Source organism: Tamandua tetradactyla, chromosome 23 (assembly GCF_023851605.1).
Source record: "Tamandua tetradactyla isolate mTamTet1 chromosome 23, mTamTet1.pri, whole genome shotgun sequence".
NCBI lineage: Eukaryota > Metazoa > Chordata > Mammalia > Pilosa > Myrmecophagidae > Tamandua > Tamandua tetradactyla.
In genome coordinates this window covers 55224933-55247869 of record NC_135349.1, presented here as the reverse complement: position 1 = coordinate 55247869, position 22937 = coordinate 55224933, and the positions used below count along the sequence as shown (strand labels likewise).

General features: G+C 54.8%; 1 protein-coding gene across 5 annotated transcripts in view; it reads right to left on the bottom strand.

Moving 5' to 3' along the window:
* LOC143667670 (phospholipid-transporting ATPase ABCA3) overlaps positions 1 to 22937 on the bottom strand; it is a 42210-nt gene that overhangs the window by 8340 nt on the left and 10933 nt on the right. For all 5 annotated transcript variants that reach the window (XM_077142138.1, XM_077142139.1, XM_077142140.1 and 2 more), the window contains 16 exons: positions 22606 to 22771; positions 18113 to 18372; positions 15377 to 15493; positions 15017 to 15137; positions 12848 to 13021; positions 10434 to 10615; positions 8531 to 8671; positions 8292 to 8421; positions 7624 to 7778; positions 7231 to 7386; positions 6824 to 7034; positions 6461 to 6611; positions 5283 to 5381; positions 4786 to 4969; positions 3882 to 4185; positions 2044 to 2317 (listed from right to left, as the gene is read on the bottom strand). In XM_077142138.1, coding sequence (XP_076998253.1) covers positions 2044 to 2317; positions 3882 to 4185; positions 4786 to 4969; positions 5283 to 5381; positions 6461 to 6611; positions 6824 to 7034; positions 7231 to 7386; positions 7624 to 7778; positions 8292 to 8421; positions 8531 to 8671; positions 10434 to 10615; positions 12848 to 13021; positions 15017 to 15137; positions 15377 to 15493; positions 18113 to 18372; positions 22606 to 22771 — 2825 coding nt within the window. The remainder of the gene's footprint in view (positions 1 to 2043; positions 2318 to 3881; positions 4186 to 4785; positions 4970 to 5282; positions 5382 to 6460; positions 6612 to 6823; positions 7035 to 7230; positions 7387 to 7623; positions 7779 to 8291; positions 8422 to 8530; positions 8672 to 10433; positions 10616 to 12847; positions 13022 to 15016; positions 15138 to 15376; positions 15494 to 18112; positions 18373 to 22605; positions 22772 to 22937) is intronic.

The following is a 22937-nucleotide window of genomic DNA, read 5'->3' as shown; positions in this document are numbered from 1 at the left end:
CTCCGGGTTCAGCGCCAGCCCTCCCTTCAGGGCAGCGCTCACAGCATTACACCGTTGCTTAAAAACCTCCCGTTTCAACAAACAGTGCTGGACGCACCAGAGAATTGCGGTATGAGCTGGGACTCCTACCTTGTGCCATGCACACAAATGGACCTAAACATAAGAGCTAAAACTAAAAAACTCTTAGAAGAAAACAGAGGGGCAAACCGTCATGACCTCAGGCTCGGCAGTGGTTTCTTAGATAGGACCCCAAGAGCACAAGTGACAATTAGAAAAACAAGTAAGTTCAACTTCATCAACATTAAAAACTTTTGTGCTGCAAGTGATACTATCGAGAAAGTGAAAACATAACCCACCAAATGGGAGGTGGTATTTCCAAATTGTATGTCTTTTAAAGGACTTGCACCCAGAATATACAAAGAACTTCTACAACTCAACAAAAAGACAAACAACCCAACTTAAAAGTGGGCAAAGACTGTGAACAGAAACTTCTCCAAAGATATAGAGATGGTCTAAAAGCACTGAGGAGATGCCCAACATCATCAGCCATCAGGGAAACCCAAACAAAACCACTTCACAGCCACCAGGATGCCTGAAATAATATAAACAAAAAACGGGAAATAGGGCTTGTGAGGCTGTGGAGAAACTGCAGCCCTCAGGCACTAGTGATGACAATGTAAAATGGTGCAGCTGCTGTGGAAAGCAGCTGGTGGCTCCTCAGAAAGTTCACACAGAACTGCATATGACTTGGAAACTGCACTTCTAGGTATCTGCCCAGGAGAAGAGGAAACCCCAGTGTATGCAAACACGCGCACGAGAGCTTCTGACAGCACTGTTCATGATTGCCCAGATGGGAACATCCCACATGCCCATCAGCTGAAGAGGGATAAACAGCTTTTCACGGACCCACCCATTCAATGGGGCTTAAGTTGAAAAAAATTAAAAGGATGATTCATGCCATAACACTGATGAACCAAGAAAACATTAAGGTGAAAAAAGGCAGATGCCAAAAGACCGCAAAATGGTAAGATTCCAGCCATATGAAGTGTCCAGAACAGGCAAATCCACAGGAGGCCAGGGCTGGGGGAGAGAGAGAGGAGGGGGGACTGCCCAGGTGCTGGCCCCGTTATTCTTAATGTACCAAAATCCGCTGAATTGTACCCGCTAAGTGAGTTAATGTCACAGCATGTGAGTTATGTCTCAACAAGGCTGTTAAAAGAAAAGCACTCCAGACCACGGTCCCATAGGAGCCCAAACTCCTCACAGACCCCCAGTCTGGAGCCCACCGAGCTGAGAGCGGCCTCTTCCTCAGGAATCCCCCCACCTGCACCATCTCTTGTGGCGATGGGGGCCTTCCCCGGCTTACCACACCCCCTCAGGCAGCAGGCCCTCCCGGCACCCCCGGAACCGTGCTCCTCCTCAGGTCCCTCTTGCCTGCCCCCTGCCATGCGCATTGCCTTCACACTTGCACTTCCCAAGCAAGAAGGAAAGCAGGAACCAGGGCGGGGGCAAGGAGGGGGCACAGGAGGAGCCCCTGGAGGCCCCGGTCCCGGCCAGAAGGCAGAGGGAATGATAAGTCTTGTGCCTGCCACCTGAGGGCCATGACTGTTCCCAAACTCACTGACTTCTTAGCTGGGGGCTCTGTGGCTGATACAAGGTGACGCGCGACAAGACATAAGGAGGCACCTGGAAGAGGTTTCCTGCCACGAGGTCAGCCCCCAGGGACAGGGGACCCAGGTCGCTGACCCTGCCATCTCCGCGCCCCTCGCCCTGCACAGCCAGCACAGCCAGGACCCTCGCGGCGGGCAGTGGTCTGGGGGGAGGCCGTAGGGGGAGGTCAGGGAAGAGAAGGTGAGACCACCAGGACCCCAGAGAGGACCACACTGCATGTGGGTGGGGGTCTCAACTGATCCACCACCAAAGGAGAGGGGGTCAGGGCGGGCAGTGGGTCCCTCTGGCTGTCTCCACAGGGACCACATGCTCCCACCTCCGTGGGAGCCCTGGCGCTCGGCCGGGTCCCGGGCGGGGCGGGCGGGTACGCACTCGCTGAACTGGTCCTTGGCGGCCTGCAGGGCGCTCCGGGGCTGCGGGAAGTTGGAGACCACGATGGAGGCCTGGGGGCCGCACAGCAGCCTGAACAGGAGGTTGTCCACCAGGGCCAGGGCGGTGGCCGGGGAGTGGTAGGCCTGGTTGTTGAACAGCGCAGTGACCACCGTCCGCTCCCCCGCGTCCTTGAAGGACATGGACACGAGGCACCGCTCGTTAAAGCCTCCGCCCTCCACCGAGGCCCGAAAGATGAGGAACTCCTCCAGGTCGCCTGGGGGGCAAAGGCCGGGTCAGCAGTGGGCACGGCCCGGCGTCCACTGCGGGACTCGGAGGGACACGCGTGTCACAGCGGTGGATTCAGCCGTGTCCACAGTGCCCTCTGCGGGTCTGGAGACCCACCCATGGACTCTGGCTCACCCAAGACACGGCCCGTGCTGCCCGGTGAACGCACGTTGGCACCTAGGTGGAGGGCCATGGCGTGGCAGCTGGGGGTGGCCCCGGGGGCCTGGGCACTCTGACATTCCCGAGTCGTGTCCTCCATCCGTGGGGAGTTCCTGCCGCGACGGCCCAGGAGCCCACCCGCCTCGCTAGGCCCGCGGTGTGCGCCGTGCAGAGGTTCCCGAGCCATATCCTCCATCCCGTGGGGAGTTCCCGCCCCGATGGCCCAGGAGCCCACCCGCCTTGGTAGGCCCGCGATGTGCACCGTGCAAAGGATGGGTGCCGTGGTCAGGGGCTGCGCATGGCCCCACACGGCAGGGTGCTCCCGCTGGCGTGTGTGCCGGGGCAGGTGACTGAGGACTGCTTGGGCCTCGCCTGCGAAACGGGGGAGTGACCTTGGCTGCAGGACAGCTGTGAGGGAGAGGGCCCAGGGGTGGCTGTGAGCACAAGCACTGCACACCATGGCCCTCCAGAAACACAGCTGGTTGTTGCTACTCTTCAAGCAAGAGGAGGAGGTTCCCTTAGATACCCGTGAGCAACCACAAAGCGGGATGATGGGGACGGAGGGGCCCCACTTGGCCCAGACCAGGCAGCACCGACTTCCAGTGCCCAGGCCAGGGGCGCGCTCGGGGCCGCTGTGACCGAGAGCCCAGGCTCCTCCCGGTCGGGCCCTGCCGCAGTGGGCGTGGGTGAGCCCCGGGCCATCACGGACCCACCCGCTGGCTCGTGGGACTCGGCCCTCAGAGTCGGGCTCACTTCAGTGCCCGTGTGTTCTAGGCTGATCGAAGCAGCCTTTCCCTAGAGGAAAACCCAATTCCTGCCTCGATTTTGTAATCATTCAGTGAGCGGAACTTCCGGTCAGGAAGCAGGAGGGGAGAACGGGGTGAGAAGGTCTTCAGGCCCGCGACATTCAAGCAAAGCTCAGCACGTGCTCTGACCCCAGGACAAGGTCCAAGCGTGAGGCCAGAACTGTCAGGGACGGCAGACCCCGTGGGGCTGGAGGACAGCGCTGGGCTACGTTAGGTGCACTGACCCGCCTGGTACACAAAGGGCAGGTTGACTGAACGATGACTGACGTTCTGTGTCTTGTTTTGGAACGATCCTGGAAAATGGGAGCGCCATCACTGCCCAGCATGGCCAAGACACAGCTTAGCCCCCAAGAGGCACAGCCACGATCAGAGGTGTTTGTGGAGTCTGCCCGGTATTGCCAGGGCACTCGCTGGCCCAGGGGGCTCTCTGCCCGAGCAGAGGTACCTTCTCCCCTGGGCACACTTGGCCATGACTTGGGGTGCAGTGCCAGGGCAGAGGACAGCAGGGCGCTCTCAGCCCCCAGCACCCAGGACCGAAGGGGAAGGCCCACTCTGCCGCACCGCGGGCCCCAGCAGGGCCGCCCTTACCCAGCACCTCACGAGGCTCCTGGCCCTCGGCCTGCAGCAGGTCCCGCACGTACTCTGACAGGCGTGGGTGCAGCCGGGAGGCCCCAGGAACCGAGAAGGGCACCACGGTCCTGCCATATTCACGCAGCACCAGCTTCAGGATGGGGTCGTCCAAGGTTTCAGAGGAGTAGTCGATCGCCAGGAGGGCCAGCGTGATGCATGCCAAGGGGACCAGGACCTGCGCCGCTGCCATCTTCCACTCCCTCCAGCTGTAGGTGGCCTTCTTCACGAGCATGGCGCAGAACTGCTGGCAGTGGAGCGCGAGCTGCGGCACACGGGCAGGTCAGTGCATGGGCCCCAGTCTGGCCACTTGGCCAGCTGCCCCGCGTGTGTGCGTTGAGAGGACGTGGGCACGCGGCCTGTGCCCTCTCAAGTGAGCGGCCAGATGGAAGGCTACAAGGGCCGCATGGGGGGTGCGGTGGGAAGTGGGGTGGGGCAGCAGCTGCACCCGGGGTCTTGGGGCTCACAGCAGCCAGGGGGCATGGCAGACAGCAACGGGCAGGAACGTGGCCTGCTGAAGGGCACTAGGGGCTTGGCCGCAACCCCAAGGTGGACACATAGGGCCCCCTCTCTCCCCTTCTGCTCCCTGGAGACACCACCATGTAGGAGAACCCACAGGATGGACAAACGTCCCCGCCAGCTTTCCTCGGCAACTCCCCATGCTTCCCACACTCATGCCCACTCTAAAGGGCACTGGAGGTTGGGGTGAGGTTGAACCCATGCTGGCTTCTCGGCGCTGGCCCTGGCCCCAGTTTCCCAACTGTAAAATGGGAACAGCTCTGGTGCTACGACCTGCTCTCTTCCTGGTGCACTGGCCCCAGGGCCTGCCCGCCTGTGCCCACCTGTGCCCGTCAGGAGCGCTCACCCCAGTGTTGAGCTTGGCTGTGGCACCTGCTTCCTCGACCAGGGCACCGATGCCGTTGCTTGGGTCCATCACGCCGCACAGGCTGTCCACGGCCCAGTCGCTGGCCCGCCTCTCGTGCTGATACTGCAGGGCCGGGAGCTGGACGGCCTGGATGTCCATGCTCGTGTCGACCAGCTTCCCGACCCTGCCCAAGACAGCGGCGCCAATTATGACCCAGTTCCTGGGGAGAGCACCCAATGCCACCGTCCAGCCTGGGCCTGTGGGTCAGCTCCAGCTCTCAGGGAACCGCAGGGCCAGGGCGCTGCTGCCCTCGGGGCGGTGGGTCACAGCAGCCACGCTGACCTTGCATATGTGTGGAGAGTAGGGCTGTGATTTGAACTCGGGGGTTGTGCCGGCCGCTGCACTGCCTGCTCCCACCCGGTCCCCCACCCCCAGTCAAGGTGAGGCCTGGCCATGACGTGCCCCCACACCCACGATGCCCACTGCCTTGGACGCACCTGAGGAAGACTTCCTCCATGGTGGTGACCGAGGCCCCGAAGCTGGCGACACCCAGCTCCTTCTGCTGCTTCTCCAGTTGAGCAAAAAGAGTCTCAAACCTGGGGGAAGAGAATCCCAGCCTGGTAAGACCCAGCGGCTTTCTAGAAATCTCTTTCTAGACTGGGGATGGGTGAGGGAAGGCTAACTCCTCGTGATGCTTTTATAAAAAGAAACGGAGGCTGGGTTCGTTTGGTTTGGTTTGTTTCTCTGCTTTGTGTGTGCTTTGGCCAGTCAGAAATCCCAGTAACACCCATCTACATGGAGTCGCAGAGCAAACCGCAAAGGACCAGGTGGGAGCAGGGCAGGAAGGTACTTCCTACGCATAAAGGAGAGGAAGAAATCGCAAGGGGAAGATAGGACACACTGAAAGGAAGATAGGAACATAGGGAAGTCCCACAAAATTAAAAGGGAACAACTGGAAAGAGTTGCAACAGAAATGTCTAACGTTAAAACATGAAATGGCCCAACTGATAAATGAGTGAAAGCCACACACAGGCAAGATCTGGGGGAGCCACGCTGAGGGGACAAGAAAGGCCAGATGCAGGTGCAAATCAAGCGGCCATGTGCCTGCATTGTGGGATACACAATTTTTTTTTTTTCTCCAAACTGGCAATCTTGGAGTAAAACAAGCATTCTCCTAGCGGCTGATGGGAGAGTAAAGCAGCCCTACCTTTCTAGAAGGGAATTTGGCAATATTTATCCCACTTTATCCATCCTGAGGGGGTAACCAGAGAGCTAGACAGAGAGGTTTATATGAGGATGTTTATCAGGACACTTGGGAGGACGTGAGTGTGCAGTTAGAGGGAAAACATCAGAAAAGTCCTGGCGCACCCAACTAGGGAGCATACGGCTACTAAGGCCGCGTTTCGCACTCAGACCCCAACAGGATCAGCGCGCACCCCCATGCTCCTGAAGGGGCTTTCCCTCCCCACACTGGCAGCTCTGTCTAGGGGAGTGTAACGAGGCCAATTCAACATCCAGAAGGTGTCTGAGTCCACAGATGACGTTGGGGCCACGGCCACCTGCCACGAGCTGTGGTGGGTGTGGCTGGAGCCCGGGCAGCCCCCGACGAGGTCCCAGTAGGCACTGGGAAGCAGCCCCTACACCTGTGGGCATGACGGCCGCCCGCGGGCCCTACCTGTGCGTGCTCTCTTTGGGGAGCACGAAGGACAGCTCTGCGCCCGCGCAGCTTTCCAGGGCGGCGTTGGGCACGTGCAGGTGGACGAGTCGCGCCACAGCCTCGGGGTCACAATGCGGCTCCTTCACCAGCGCCAGGTGGTAGCCCGCCCCTGAAACGCCAGGACCGCGTGGAGACCTTGTGAGGTCACGCCGGGGCTGCCGCGTGGGCTGTGACAGAGAGCCCCGCTCCTGGGCGCAGACCCCCTTCACCAGCACCGCACTGTGCTGCCCGTCGCATGCCTTCACGGTCCCCTCTCCCCACAGCGGCTGCTCTGCTGACGTGAGTGCACCGTTAGGGGCAGATGCCCCCTGCCCCGCTCACCGTATTTCTTCTTGAGGAACAGCGAGGACCCGCAGCACTGCAGCTCGCCCTTGGCCATGATGGCAATGCGGTCCCCCAGCAGGTCAGCCTCGTCCATGAAGTGTGTGGTCAGCAGGATGGTGCGGTCACCTTTCTGCTGCTGCAGAAGGTCCCAGATGGCCCTCCTGGAGATAGCATCCATGCCAGAGGTGGGCTCGTCCAGCATCAACACCTGAGGATGACGGAGAGGCCTCGGGAGGCGTGGCAGAGTCACGCCCCCACCCAACCTGGTTACTTGGGTCAGGGGGCTTCCCAGCTGCCGCATGTCCCAGGAGGACACCGCAGGGCTGCCTGCACCAGACTTCCGTCCTGCGGCGTCCAGGGGGTGAGGGGGCTGGGCGGGGCGGGGGAGGCCCTGCCGCCCCTACCTTGGAGCCTGCTATGAGGGCGATTCCAATGGAGAGCTTGCGCCTCATGCCCCCACTCAGGAACTTGCTCCTGCAGTGCTGCTTGTCCTCCAGGCTGAGGACGTGCAGCATCTGCCGGACCTCTTCAGGGCACTTCTGGTGGGGCAGTCCTTTCAGCTGGAACAGCAGGAGAACCAGAGAGATCAGGTGGGGGCGTTCTGACAGGGGCCGGCCCCTTGGCCGGGACAGGGCTGTCCATGGTGCCGCGTTTCTCAGCCTGGATTCAGGGCCTTCCCACCTCCTGCAGTCCAGCATTTCTGGAGCAGACCTCGGTCTGCTAGAGGTGGCAGCTCGCTGGCTGCCTCGTGTCAGCAGAACCTCCCCCTACAGATCCCTGCCCCGGCCCTGACTCACCTGGGCATAGAAATAAAGGTGCTCCGCTACCGTCAGGTTGTCAAACAAGATGTCCTGCTGGGGGCACAGGCCCAGGCTCTTGCGGATTTGAACCATGTCTTGTGAAATTTCATACTCACCAACGTAGGCCCGCCCACTGGTCGGGGGAAAGAGACCTAGGACCAAGCAGAGGCCCAGGAGCTCACGCCCAGCAGGGAAGCCCTCCGTGGGCCCCACACCTGACCCGCACACTCAGCTGCGTTTTGGCCAAGGACCCTGCCAGAGAGTGGGGCTGCCGGTGACCCCTGGCTGAGGGCTGCGCGGGGCCACGGCCTGGACCCACCAGCAAGAAGGGGAGGGGCAAGTGCCCACAACTGGGACATGCACTCAGAGACAGGACACAGGTGAGTGCACACTGGCACACACAGGTGCCCCACAGTGACTGCAGGGCACTCAGAAAACCAAACCACACCGGGTTAAAAGCAACACCAGAGCTGGGTGTGACGTGGCAGGGAAGACTTTCCAGAGGAGACGGTTGTTTTCTTGGTCTTGGTCAACAAAATAAACACGGTGGGGACTGGCTCCTGTGGGCCTAAGGGACGGCTTTGCTGCCTGGCCCTCTTGGCGGGGGCGCGGGGGGCTCTCCGGGCAGCGGGCCTGTGGGTGTGTGGCAGGTACCCCCGACTCACCCGTGAGCATGGATAGGGTAGTGGTCTTCCCCGCGCCGTTGTGGCCCAGCAGCACCGTGATCTGCCCCTCGAACAGGTTCAGGTTCAGGTCCCTGACAGCCGCCTTCCCCTTGGTCCCGACTCTGAACACCTGCCGGAGAGCAAGGGACACCCTGCACTGCCTGTGGCCCCCAGGGCACCGCCTGCCCTGCCCCGCCGACCCGCCTTGCCCAGAGCACCCGACCCCAGGGAGGTGGCACCTTGGACAGATGCTTGATCCGGATCCCAGCCCCCAGGCCATCCGGCTCGGCCTCGAAGAACTCTGTCCGTAGAGCCTTCTCAGGGCCATCGTCTTCCTCCTTCCCCAGAGCCGCCCTCGGGTGCCCACGCCAGTACGAGGGCTAGGGCGGAAATCAGACGACTGTCAATGGGCGTGCCACATCCAGGTACCTTGTTGAGGTAATCCCGCGGCCCCTGGCGATGCACTAAAGGCCCACAGCAGGACAGGGGCTGGTCAGCAGGCTGGGGGCTCGGTTCCCAGAACCGGGCCCTGAGGAGAACTGCCGGGAGCCACAGCCAGGGGCGCTGTGATCCCCTGGGGGTGGAGGGCTCGATGCCTCAGGTCCACGCCGCGAAGGGGCATGACAGGAACTCCAGGCCCACAGGAAAGGCCAGCTTGGACACGACCCCAGGGGAGAGGGACCTATAAACCATGAAATCTAATACTGAGAGGTGACCGCGTCCCAGGATGGAGTGACACGGTGCCAAACAGCAAAGGAGGCTGCGTCTCCACTGCCCGACTGACCCTGATTTCTCTGCACAAGCCACACATGGGCTTGCGACAAGCACAGGAGTTGAGGTGGCAGGTCACGCTCGGCCCGAGGCCTCTCTCCTGCCACAGATGGGATGGGTCCAGGGCGGGGGGGCAGGGTGACAGGGAGGAGGCCCTCACTGCCTGCCCCGGGGCAGCCTGGTGAGCATGCCGAGGCACAGGCACACAGCACATCCTCGCAGGCAGGGCCACGGTGTTGGGGGAGGACGCCAGTGAGGGGTGAGGGGGTGGACCTGGGTAGCTCTCAGCGGGACTCCCAGGCTGTGTCCACAGCCTGCACCGGTGCCAGGCACATGGCACATTCACTGCTTTTAAGAGACATAATTCTCACATTTTATGCAATTTTGCCATAGTTGCTTAACTATGCCACGGATGGAATGCCACAGTTCAATGCTCAATATTTTTCTTTCATAGCGATCAATCAATAAAATAAGGACACAGCTAACAATCAGTGCCATTTTAGGTGTGATGAAATACATGATTGGATACTTGAGAAATATTTGTTGCACCGAAGAATGAACAAAGAGGTAACACCTAACTCAGCATCAGTAAAGAATTAGTTAAATACATGGTGGTACATACGTATGATGGAATGTGGGGCAGTCATTAAAAAATGAGGCCATTTATAAAATGGCATATATGTAAAGAGATTTATAAATAAATAGAACAAAAAATATATATGTACAAAAATCTAAAAACACTTGTAAACACACATCTCTAAGATATCTAAGATTATTGTTAGGTGAATTAAAAATAGCCAGTGATGAACATTCTCACAGTATGACTCCACTCCTGTGAAAATGGAAATGCCTAATATGCACACCCACACGCCTATGGGTGCACAGGATGGGACACACACCCCACAGCGTTGGTGGTGTCATCTCTGGGTGGTGGGATCGTGCCATGTGTTCAAGCAATGCTATCGTTTTTATAGGAAGCAGGTACTCTTTTGTGGACAGAAAACCCACTAAGGTGTTTTTTTTTTTTTTTATGAGAAAGGAAAGAGAATCAAGCGTGCTAACTGCCAGGAAGAACGCGGTGGGACCAGGGCTGTCAGGAGGCCAAGGGTGGGTTGAGGTCTGAGCCAGGCAGCAGGGACTGGTGTGGGTTGGTCTGAGGGCTGACGGGCCAGCGGAAGCCCCTCATTTCGGGCCCTGGAATGAGTCTCCGGTGCTTTAGGACACACCACTGTCCAGGCTGAGTGCAGAGGTCCTGTCCCAGCCCCAGGAGGAAACTTATCAGGACTGGGGGTCCCGGGGAGTAAGTGCTGGGCTAGCACCCCACCCCCACTGGGGTTGGCCGCCTGGAAGAGCAGGGGCACCGCAACTCACCGTGATGAAAAAGTACCAGGGTTGGGGCATGCCAAACTGCCCTGGGAAGACGGCCTCCACGTACCAGGTCACCAGGCCGTAGAGCACGGAGTCCAGCAGCAGCATGCCCAGCACTTGCCCGAAGGAGAAGTCATCGTCCACGTTGACTGGACTCAGAAGCTCGTGCCACTGGATGCCTGTGCCTGGAAGACACACCGGATGGCGGGACCAAAGTGGGGCTGGGGGAGGGGGGGGGAGGCCTGGGCTACCGCTGCCCTCACCCGGCCTGGCCAGCACCCGTGTGCTGTGGCCACTAGAAGCCAGCGAGTGATAGCAGCAAATGTGGATCAAGTCAGGAAGGAACAGAACCAGCAGAAGCTAATGAACTGATCAGGTGGGCCTAGGTTTTATTTATGGCACACAAGTATATACACACACACATGTACACATACGTACATAATACACATACATACACATACACACACACAGGATTTGGGGAACAACTAATCCTGGATCAAAGTGCATTTAAGAGAAGACTTTTCTAAAAACAATTATTTCAGATACTTCATCTCTCTGGCTTGCCAGTGTCACAGCCCGAACCGCTTGGGAACTCTGCATGGCTGGCTCGGCCTCTGGTCACCCAGTGGCCAAGGTGGCTGCTCCCCAGCCTGGGTGAATATACACAGGTAGAGGACCAGAGATTTGTCTGTTCTAAGGAAATTCACTGTATAACTTTAAAAGAGAGGAGTAAATTTAAGGTGAAGCATGGCTAGATTCCTCTTTGAAATGGCTTGGAATAGAGCATTGGAGCTCTGGAAGGGGCAGCTCAGTGACAAAGCCCACACTACTGAGCCCGGAAACACACGTATCTCAAAGCTGACGTGTTAGAAGACACCGCCAACTGCAGAGAAACGCTGCGATTAAAAACAGAGCGACAGCGAACACCCCTGCGGCCTCTCGCCTACCTCCTTTCACAGGCCCACAGCTTGGGAAGCTGCCATGAGGAGGTGCTTGGCGGGAAGGAAGGGGACACCCAACCTAAAAAAGAGTCTGCTGGGCGAGGCTGGCCTGGTCCTGAAATGCTCGCAGGCAGATGGCGCTGCCGTCCCTTGCTAGCAGGGCTGGAACAGAGTGCACGGTTCCAGGAAGAGAGATGCAGGGCAGCTGCAGCCCGAACCCCTTCCTGAGTGCCCCTCAGGGACTTCAACGCTGGGGCTTTGATCCTGCGTGGGACCTCCTCTCACCCCAAAGCCACCAGGCGCCTTAGGGCTCGGCTCGGGCCACCGGGTGAGGGACAGCCAGGGTGGGCCTGCCCACGGGAGCGCCACTGGAGAGCCACCTTCCAAGGTGAGCCCCCTGCCTGCGGAGGAGTCCCGCAGGGAAGCAGTCCAGCTGGAAGACCCCATGTCCCTGAAACACCAAGGCCCTAACTGGACCTGGTAAAATATGAGCGTCAAAAAAAGGATGAAAATAAATATCAGGGAGCTAAAGGGAAAAACATAGGGTAGACTGCAATACTAGTGGTCAGTGAGAGGGAAGGTCAGGGGTATGTGATGCATGAGTTTTTTCTTTTTATTTCTTTTTCTGGAGAGATGCAAATGTTCTAAAAATGATCATGTGATATATATATACAACTATGAATGATATTGTGAGCCACTGTGTACCACGTATGGACTGTATATGTGTGAAGATTTCTCAATAAAATATTTACAAATACTTAAATGAATGTCATTACAGGGTTCACAAAATGGGAGCCCACAGGCCAAATGGCCCTGAGATTTTCATCTCATGGTATTTTAAAAATCAGGAAATTCCATGAAAATCAAGAAAAAACTTCCTAGCTTATCACTGGTCTCTCTCTCAGGCCCCTTCCCCCACCCCAGCTTTCCGTCCTCCGCTTGCGGATTCCAGGCCGGCCCCATGGCATTCAGGGCGTCCCTGGGCTCCCTCACTGCAGGAGGAGGGGAGGTGCTCACTCGGCCCCACAGTTTACTAGGAGCAAAGTACTCCAGACCTGGTGAGGTCATTCTGAGCATTGTGAGAGTGGGGGAGACATGAGCGTCATGCAGGGACAGTTGTCACCTGGCAGACACCGATGCCATCCAGGGGTGTCCTCAGGGCCAACTGCTTTCCAGCAGAGCCCAAATGAGAGCCCAGAGCCCAGAGCTACTCTGGGTGGTGCAGCGGCCGACGCTGCCGGGCTGGCTGTCCCCTGTCCTTGGTGCTGGGGCCCTGCCCGCTGCTCCTGTGGCTTGTCTGCCATGGACGGCGGCTGTACCCAGTGCAAGTGCAGTACCTGTCTGCCGAATGAGCCCGTCCGCTCGGTGTCCTGATGTGCCTGCTCATTCTGAGTTGGAGGCTAACGACTTCCCATCAGACTGCCTTTGTGTGTTATTGAATCAGCAAGAGCGGTGTGTGAAAAGGAAGATACTTACCTTTCGCTTCAAATTTCCCTATGAGCTGGGCACCCATGGCCATGGCAACATTAGAGAGGAGGCAGGAGAAGAGCTTCTGGCTCAGAGTCATCCAGTTGTAGCGGGGGGCAACGAAGAAGTATGGAATGTAGGTGAAGAAGTAGAGGAAGCCCCCTACAGCTGCTGCCATGTTAGCTGCACACAGAGAGAGAGCAGGCTGTTAAGGGCACGTGAAGCAGCGAGAGAGTGGGCGATGCTGAGGACACGTGCACCAGTGAGACGGGGGCTGTGCGGAGGACATGTGTGCCAGTGTGTTCTGAAGGGAGCCCGAACTCCACCCTGGCATCAGCCATCAGCACAGAGACATGACCCCAGTGCTGGAGGGACTTGCGGCTCACCCGTAGCCTCTCTTCTTCACTGTGGGCACCCACTCTGGGAGACAGCACCCACCATGGTTTTCTATCTCCCCACATGCCGGGACTCCACACAAGACATGTCCAGCCTGCTCTGCCAGGATTTCCATCCAGGAAAGTCCTCAGATTTAAACATCTAGCAAGTGCAGTATAGAAAAATCACACCTGGACAGTCAGGTGACTTCTACTAGATGGAAGTAAAATAATATTGTCAGATGCAAAGGGAAACTCCATGGAGGGTCTTACATGAGCTAAAATTTTATTGAGGAGTGAAGGCAAAACAAAGATGCCTTCATACGTACAAAGTAAAAAATGAACTTACCCCTCACCAATCCTCATTAAAAGAACTATTCAAGGTTCATGCTTTTTTTTTTTTTTTTTTTTGGTTCTACAATATTTCAGTTAGCATTTCATACTGTTTTGCTTTCCATTATTTCCATCATTCTCTTCTGGAATTCCAATTAGACCTTTATTGGAATCTCTCAGTTCATCCTTCATGCCCCTTATTTTTCATACTTAAAAAAAAAATCTCCTTACCCTAAGTACTATATGAATTCTTCAGAAACATCTTCTAATTCCTTAATTCTCTCTTTGGCTATGTCTATTCTAGGATGCATCTTATCTATTGAGATCTTATTTCAATGGTTATAATCATTGTTGTGGAATTTTGAATTTGCATGTGCTTTTCCTAGTTCACTGGTGGAATCTTATAACTACTGTCATTCTCCTTGAAGTAATTCTGTTTATGGCTACCCCTGCTGACCATGTATTTATTGGAGATAGGGGCACAGGCATTATTACGATTCTTCAATATTTTGGATACCAAATTCTCAAATCTAATGCAACTATTTCTCCTTCATTACTTTTCCTTTCATCTTTACACTGTACGAAGTTTTAGCCTTCCACATAAAGACATTTGTCCATGACATTTTCTTTGCATTATTTCAAAGACAAGGCATCATCTGTTTTCTCTATAAGCTGGATAAGTATTCTAATTCCATTTCATTTTATTTATTTTTTATAGTTTTTAAAGGATTAACTCTATAATCTACTGGGTTTTTATAAACTTTGTACACTGGTGACCCAGATTGGTGCAAAACCAAAAAAGGCAAACAATCCTTCGAGATGGTATTAGTCACACCTTCCCTGCACTAGCAGAAGAGAAAGCTAAGTAAGATCCAGAAAGAACATCATGAATGTATAAGAACACCATGAATGTATAAGAATTTAAATGCTATGTAAAAAAGGTCTTGCACTAATACAGCTGAACAGAAGATAGGTTCTAGCAAGTTGTACAGAGTAGACTGAGAGGCAGATCTCCAGACCTCAAGTGTCCTAGCTTACAGCTGTCCTCTTACTGTCTGCTCTTCTCCAGCGTTCAACACAGCTGGCCACATGCCCGCCTTGTTCAGATTCTCCTTCACCCTTACTTACCCTGACTCCTCTCTTCCCCGTCTGACAAGACATGCTGTCCCTCTTCTTCCTCTTTCTCAGTTCCTTCCTGTGGGAGTTCTAGGAGGCTCTGTCACTGGCCTTAACTCTGTTCCCTCCATGCCTCTCCCTCCATGGTCTTTCCTGTGTTAAGAGCTTCACCTTTCACCTGTGTGCCCTTTATGTCCACCCCTGGTCCTTCCACCTCCTTCTTTCTGGGTATGTCTTTAGGTTATTCCTGCTTAGATGTCCTTTGACTCCTTCACCCCCACAAACCCAAAGGAAGCTGCCTGGTTCTCCCAGACTTAGATCATCCCTGCTCATTCCAGGGGAGCCACGGACTCACCTTTACTGAAAAAGGTGCTGACCATGAAGCTGAAGGAGATGGAGGAGATAGCAAAGCACACCAGGAAGACCAGCACCAGCGAGGGGTCACTGTTGGAGAGCACCGCCACGTCCTTCTTCACCTGCACAGCATGGGGGGTGGACACAGGGGTGGGAAGTGACCTGCTGAGCCCTGTCTAGGGGCCAGCTGATTGGGATGGGAGCCGAGTCTGCACTTCCATAAGGATGAAGCACGACTGCTTCTACCCAAAGCGGAGAGCTCTCCCTGGAGTCTCAACTGGAGACATCCTTCCCTAAAGGTCTGCACCCCGGTGTGTTTCTGCACCCACCGCGCACACCCTCCGGGCCCAGCCGCACTCGCCTTGACGCAGAGGAGCAGGGTCATGGCGGAGACAGCGACGAGCAGGAGCAGGAAGAAGAGGAGGAGCCAGGCCGCCCAGTGCAGCCAGCTGCTCAGCCCCATCATGCGCATGTACTCCTGGGGGGACAGGCGGGTAGATCAGCAGGCGCCACCCCCCACCTACCAGGCCGGTCCTCCCCGCAGTGCCTTCACAGGGCACGTGGGCGTGGTAGTACATGGGGCTGTGGGCACGCCTGGGTGGGGGCCACGGGCTAAGAGGGGTGGCCAACAGCACAGCCGGGCCCAGAGCAGGGCGGGCCCTGAGCCCCGCAGTCGCATGCTTTGGCTGGGCAGCTCTTCACATTGAGGCCATCTCACCCTCATCGGACCCTCACCCCACTCACCCACCTCTGTGGACACTCTTCCCTGTCTGGGAAGCCTTCCCCAAGCCCCAGTCAGAACCAGCTGCCCCTTCCTCCACCATGCCCCACGTGCTCCCCCCTTACTGTTCCCCCGGGACTCAGCGCTCTGCTTCCTGCACGGGCCTTGGTGACTCAGCAGCTGCCGGGCCCCCTTTTTTTAGGTCAGGGCTGACATGGGTTCACAATGTATGGTAAGTGACCAATGCATTCTCTCCACAGTCCTTCTCAGGCACCCATTTATGCCCGAGGCAACTGGGTCTTCTCTGGCTGCTGCACAGCTGGAGTTGGGGCCACGGCAGGAAGTCCCGGGGGGTCCCTAACTACTCTCTCTCGGCTTCCCTGGGTCAAACACAACTGTGGTCATCAAATGCTTCGGACATCGTGACGCGTCACCTAAACACTCTTCACGGTCCCCTTGCATCTCTCACCTTCCACTATTCTGAAACAGTCCTGTGGGTGGGGGTGGGAGCGCTCCTACCCATAGGAAGGCCACTGGTAAGGCAGGGACATGGCGTAGCCCACCCCTGACGCAGGGTGGCTTCAACCACACCTGCGTTCGTGGCTTGGCCTGGTCAAGCACTCAAGAGGTGAGGACACCCAGCCTGCAGCTGACCGAAACTGGCCACGGAGTCCCGCAGAGCCTGGAGCTGCACTGCCCTATACAGTGGCCAAAGCCTGTGAAGGGCTATTTCAATTTAAACTAATTGAAACTGAACAAAATTAAAAACGCAGTTCCTCAGTAACATGAGCCAAATTTCAAGTGCTCAGTAGCCATGTGTGGCTTCTGTAATGGATGGCGCAGAAGGAGCACATGTCTGCCACTCCAGAACATTCCACCAGATGGCCCAGATTTGGGGGGAAGGGAACCAGGACTCAGTGTTTCACACATGCCAGGGGCTACGCTAGGCTGCTTCTTTTCCAACTTATTATGAACAATTTTATGCCTCCATAAAAAAAGCTGACATGTCCATAGCTTGATCACCTGTGTGCCACCACCGAGATCTGATCACTACTTGGCATTTTGTTGTATTTGCTTTACCTGCGTAACTATAGTGCTTGTGCACACACTTTTCGCGAACCATTTCACAGCCCGCTGCTAAATACTCTGTTAAGTCATTTCATTAAAATTATTTAAGGCTGCCCAGAAGACAGTACCCTCCTGTCATGGTCAGGTTCATGTGCCAACTTGGCCAAGTGGTGGTACCTGTTTGTCTGGTTGGGCAAGTGCTGGCCTGTCTATTGAGATGAGGACATTTCATAGAATTAAATCATGATCACATTAGCTGCATCCACAGCTGATTCCATTTGTAAATAGCTAAGACGAGTGTCTTCTGCAACGAGTGATGCTCAATCTAATCACTGGAAGCCTTTTAAGGAGGATTCAGAAGAGACAGGTTCTCTTCCTGCTTCAGCTGGTGAGCCTCTCCGGTGGAGTTCATCCAGACCCTCCATCGGAATTTTTGGCTTCACAGCCTACCCTGCGGATTTTGGACTTTGCATTCCTGCAGTTACGTGAGACTCTTTTATGAATTTTATATTTGCAAATGTTTCCTTTGATTCTGTTTCTCTAGAGAACCCTAACTAATACACCTCCTCACTGGTTTTCCCAGACTATCATTTACAGCATCTAAAAACTATCAAAAATCTCATGGATTTGGGGCATCCCTGAGAAAGATCTGGTCATTTCACTGGCGTTACAGATACTGCCAAAGGAGGAAATCCAAATAAAGTTTGGGTAATGGCACATCACTGGTGTGAGTTTCCGAGGGGCACCATTCATCCTTGAGTGAGTAGATCACATTACAGCCACACTTGACGTACACCTTGATTCCCACTACTTCACACCCAGTGGCCTATCATTACGTTCGTCTCTGACCCATACGCAACGTTAGCGCTCACTCTGTTTGAGCATCTATTTCAAGTTTTATCTCATTTGGACCTAAGCTCTAGAGCAGCACTATCCAACAGAAGTACAACACGAGCCACATAAATCATTTAAAATTTTGTGGTAGCTGTATCCAAAGAGTAAAAAAAAAAAAAAAGATGTGAAACTGTGTTTAAGTTGCTGTATCCAAAATACTATCTTTTCAATGCATAATCAGTGCAAAAATCACCAAGGAGACCATTTCGGTTTTCTGTGCTGCCCCAAGTCTCTGAAACTTGGGTGTACTGGGCCATTTCTGCACACCTTGGCCTGGACCAGGCTGGCGCCAGGTGTCTGGAGCAGGGCAAGGCCACCGCATGGACACGGCGCCCTATAAGGGTTTAAAACCCCAGCCATGCCAGGCCAGCCCTGAGACCCCAAGGACATGAGCTGAGGGCCATGCGGCCTTACCTTGAGCTTCCTCTCCTTCTCCTGCACCACCGCCCGGATGATGGTGAGTGACGTGTAGGTGAAGCTCAGCATCAGCAGCAGCGGCAGCTGGTACTGGATGGCGACGAGGAAGGGGTCGGAGATGAAAGGTGGGTACGGGAACCTCTTGGCGATCACGGTGACCTTCTCGAGCATCTGGGCTGAGGAGGCGTTGGCATGGTACTGCATGATGGCTTTGTCTACTGCGTGCTGCACAGCCAGGAAGCCCTCTCGGATGTAGCCTGCGTTTGAGACCAAAGGATGTCCACACGTCAGGTTGACACGTGGCAGAAAAGCCCTGTCCCAGGGGCAGCTCAGAGGGCTGCCTGTGCTGCCGTGCACGCAGATTTCTGGGGTCCCTGGAAAACAGGGCACCCGAGGCAAGGGGCGAGGTCCCCTGACATCCTTTCTGTGGCTGTGGTGGCCTCCAGGCCTGCTTGGGACCCCGGGGAGAAAAGTGCTGTCATGCACGTGATCGCGATTCCACGCAGACTTGGCTGGAGAGACCTACGTGCTTGGAATGGGTTTGGTGGAATTCTAAACCAAAGCGAGGCCAAACCATACCAGGATAGAGGGTGCCAAAAGAGCAAGTTCAGGGGAAATAGGAGCAATAAAAAGGCCCAAAGACTAAGGGAGTGGTGCCCTGCAGCTAGTGAAAGGGGGCGACAGAGGTGGACGGCACCAGCATCCGACAGTCCTCCCGCAGACGGCCAGGAAGCAGCAGGAGGCTGGCCGGCTCTGCTGGATGCAGGGAGAAGGGCACTTTGGTGAGTGCCCTAAGGGTCCTACCGCTGTATGACAAATCGCCCTGAGCGCCGAATAACACGCACATCTGTTATTCTGTCCTGAAGGCTGGGAAGCCGGCAGGATCTCCTGGGGCTAAACTCAGCTCTGGGCAGGGCTGCACGCTCCCCCCGGGCTCCAGCAGAGAGGTGGTTTTCTCGCTGACTCTGCTTCTGGGTTCCACCTGCGTCCCCGGCTTGGAGCAGCGCCACCTTCATGACTCCTCTAACCCTCTTCTACCTTCCAGGACCCTTGTGATGGCCCGCAGGCCCAGGATCATCTCCCCATCCTCAAAGCAGGTGAAGAGCGACTTCAACACTACGCCGGCCAGGTCCCCGGGCTCCGTGATGCAGGGCGTGGCCACCTGGGCACCGCGTTCTCGCTCTGAGGGAGGAGGGCACCGCTGCCCACGGGCCGCTGCGGGGAGACCTCCAGGTGCGGGGGCATCTCCCTGGGCTTGTTCTTCTGACTCCTCAATTGTAAATTTCATTTAAAATTCTTAAAATGAAAGGGGTCTGGGTGCTCGCTTTGGGGACACGGGAGGGGTGATCAACAGGGACACAGCACCCTAAGGAATGAGTGGTAGACGCAGCGGGAAAGCACAGGGCAGCTGAGTCTGAGGCCTGACCCTGAGGGACAGAGATGGGTGCAGGGTGCAGCTGCAGGCGGTGTCCTCACTTACAGACCACAGTGACTTTAGAAACCTAATGCCCTCTTACACAGTGTGACCTGTGAGCTGTGAGCTGCCAGGCTTCGTCTCCAGAAAGGAGAAACAGCATAGCAAGCAGCCTCCTAAGGTGAAGTCACCCTACGTGTGTTTCTGCCGCCCCCAGAAGGGGTCTTTCTTTGGTTGTAATGTAGTAGGCACTGGATCAAAGTCACCCTGTGTGTGCTGGGGCAGTCTGTGTGTGTGTGTGTTTGTAATTCTCCTCTTCATGGAGAACCGGCAGGTAGCTGAGAACCTGCCGCTGGAAACGCGGAGACGGAGCTCAGGGAGTGGAACTCAGGGGACAGGGGCAGAGCTGGGCTCGCAGTCCTGGCTGGGGCTCTGTTGTCAAAGCCAGGGCCTGTCACAACAACACACTGCCCACTTGAGGCCCCTGCCACTCACTCGACTCCGGTCCTCCCAGGCACCTCAGACAGGTTGTTACAAATCCATGGCCGCTCAATACCCCAGGGAGCAGAGCCTTCATGGCTAACCAGCTGTTCTATGATCAAAAATAAAGCTGCGGTGAACAGCTGGGGGCACAGGGTTTTCTCCCTCTTTCAGGCTATTTCATTCATTTGGGAGATCTGTGGGTCAAGGGCGAGGACGTCCAGGGTGGGGAGGGGGAGGGAGAGAACTGGGCTATAATCTCCCCAGCACCCGCCCTCAATCTTGGGGTTTGTTCCTACGAAACTTATTCCTACAAAAGACAGGCGAAGCCTACTAAGAATTAGGCCTAAGAGTCACTCCCAGAGAACTGCTTTTGTAGCTCAGATGTGGCCTCTTTCTCTAAGCCAACTCAGCAGGTGAATTCACTGCCTTCCCCCTACATGGGACATGACTCTCAGGGGGTGTAAACCTTCTCGGCAACTTGGGACAGAGATCCTAAGGTAAGCCGGGACCTGGCATCAAGAGATCGAGAAAGCCTTCTTGGCCAAAAGGGGAAGAAAGAAATCAGACAAAATAAAGTTTCAGTGGCTGAGAGATTTCAAAAAGAGTCAAGAGGTTATCCTGGAGGTTATTCTTATGCATTATTTAGATATTCCTTTTTAGTTTATGGTGTAGTGGAGTGCCTAGAGGGAAGTATCTGAAACTGTTGAGCTGTATTCCAGTAGCCTAGATTCTTTTGCTTATTAATCTTTTAATTTTTTAAAAAATATAACAAACACATTTTTAACACATGATCATTCTGTTCTACATATATAATCAGTAATTCACAATATCATCACATAGTTGTATATTGATCATCATGATCATTTCTTAGAAAATTTGTATCAATTCAGAAAAAGAAATAAAAAGAAAACAGAAAAAAATTCATACATACCATATCCCTTATCCCTCCTTTCATTGATCACTAGCATTTCAATCTACTAAATTTATTTTAACAGTTGTTCCTCCTATTATTTATTTTTATTCTGTATGTTTTACTCATCTGTCGATAAGGTAGATAAAAGGAGTATCAGACACAAGGTTTTCACAATCACACAGTCACAGTGTTAAAGCTATATCATTATACAGTCATCATCAAGAAACATGGCTCCAATAGCCTAGACTCTTGAAGTCTAGGCTATATAAAGGCTATATATAACTATATAAAGTTATAATGTTTACAATGTGACTGTGTGATTGTGGAAACCTTGTGTCTGATGCTACTTAAATCCAGGGAATGGACAGATAAGTAAAAACTATGGATAAAAATAAATAAATAAATAAATACATAATAGTGGGACAAAGGATAAAATACATTGGGTAGATGGAAAAACTAGTGGTCAATGAGAGGGAGGGGTGAGGGGTATGGTATGTATGAGTTTTTTTTCTTTTTTCTTTTTATTTCTTTTGCTGGAGTGATGCAAATGTTCAAAAAAGGATCATGGTGATGAATATACAATTATGTGATGATATTGTGAGCCACTGATTGTACATCACATATGGAATATTTTTATGTCAAGAATATATGTATGTTAAGTTCTTACAATGAAAGTATTAAAAAAAAATTTAAAAATGTTACCGCTTTTCTGTATATATGTTATATTTCATAATAAAAAATCTTTAACAAAAAATGAAAAAAATTTGTCTTTCTTTTAAAATTTGCCTGTTTTCTTTTTGGGGAAGGTTTTACGTTTGTACCTACTGAAAGCTTTAAGTTCTTTTTTTTTTTCTGTTCCCTCTAAGCTTAGGAAACTGTCCTCCTCCCGCCCCCTCCGGCAGCAGGTGGATGGCTGGGCGTGGCTCCTCCTGAGCCCTGGGGTGGGTGACTGGTGCAGGCTGCAGCTCTGGGACACCACCTAACTCACATCCTGCCTTGCTCCTCCTAGTTCCCCTTCCAGGAATGCTCACCTGGGCGCAGGGTGCTAGCCCCAGGGCAGGCGTCCCAAGACTGAGCTGCTCTCCTGCTGCTGCTCGCCTGCCTGGGAGCCGATGGCAGCAGAGTTGGGATCCATTACCTGCTGGGAGGCTCCGGGCCTTTCCATTGGAACCTCTGCGGGTCTGACACCAGGCCTGCAGGTGGGTCCCTGCCTGCAAGGGGCCTAGGCCTGGGTCCCAGTGACTTCTTGGTTATCCCTAACTCGGTTCCAAGATGTGGTCATGCTGCGGAGGAGGCGAGCACAGCACCTGCCCGCCGAGGCCCAGGCTGCAGGCCACGGCACCCACAGACAAGGCCCGACACAGCCAGATCTATCTTCCATCCACTACACAGGTCCAGCTAAACTGGGAATCCATGACCCAAGGACGCAGTGCCTAGACGGCCTGTCACCCCGTGTCCAGAGGCAGCCAGGGAGAAGGGCAGTGCCAGACCAAACCCAAAGGATTCAAAGCAAACCGAAGTTCCTTCACAGCTGAAATGTGAGTGGTAGCATGTGTCTTCTGGGATAAAGGGGGGCATGTCTTCTGTTGGGAAGCACACGGTGTCCCCCCCCCCCCCCCCATAAACACCCCGCATTAGCACCCTGGGTAGGGGCCGTGCCGCGCTGAAGGGGCCGCTCACCTGGCTCGCCCCCATCAGGGGACGTGGGCTCCCTTGGCCCTGGGCTTGGGAAAAGTGGAAAAAGAGAGGTGGTGTGCCACCCCTCCGTCTCCTTCAGGAAAACGGAGCCAGTCTGGGTCCACATGTAATTTCTCCGCGTGTAGCTGAACCGCAGGTGGTACTTCACCTACAGAAACAGAGGGAACAGCGGCCGTGAGGACACCGGACACAGGGGCCGAGCCGAATCAGTGGGAGGATGCACAGTGGGGTCTGGCCATGTGGCCGGTACCTCTCACCCCGCCCTATGTCCTCGGGCACCTGGTGTCAGGGTGGCAGCAGTCCCAACCCCAGGG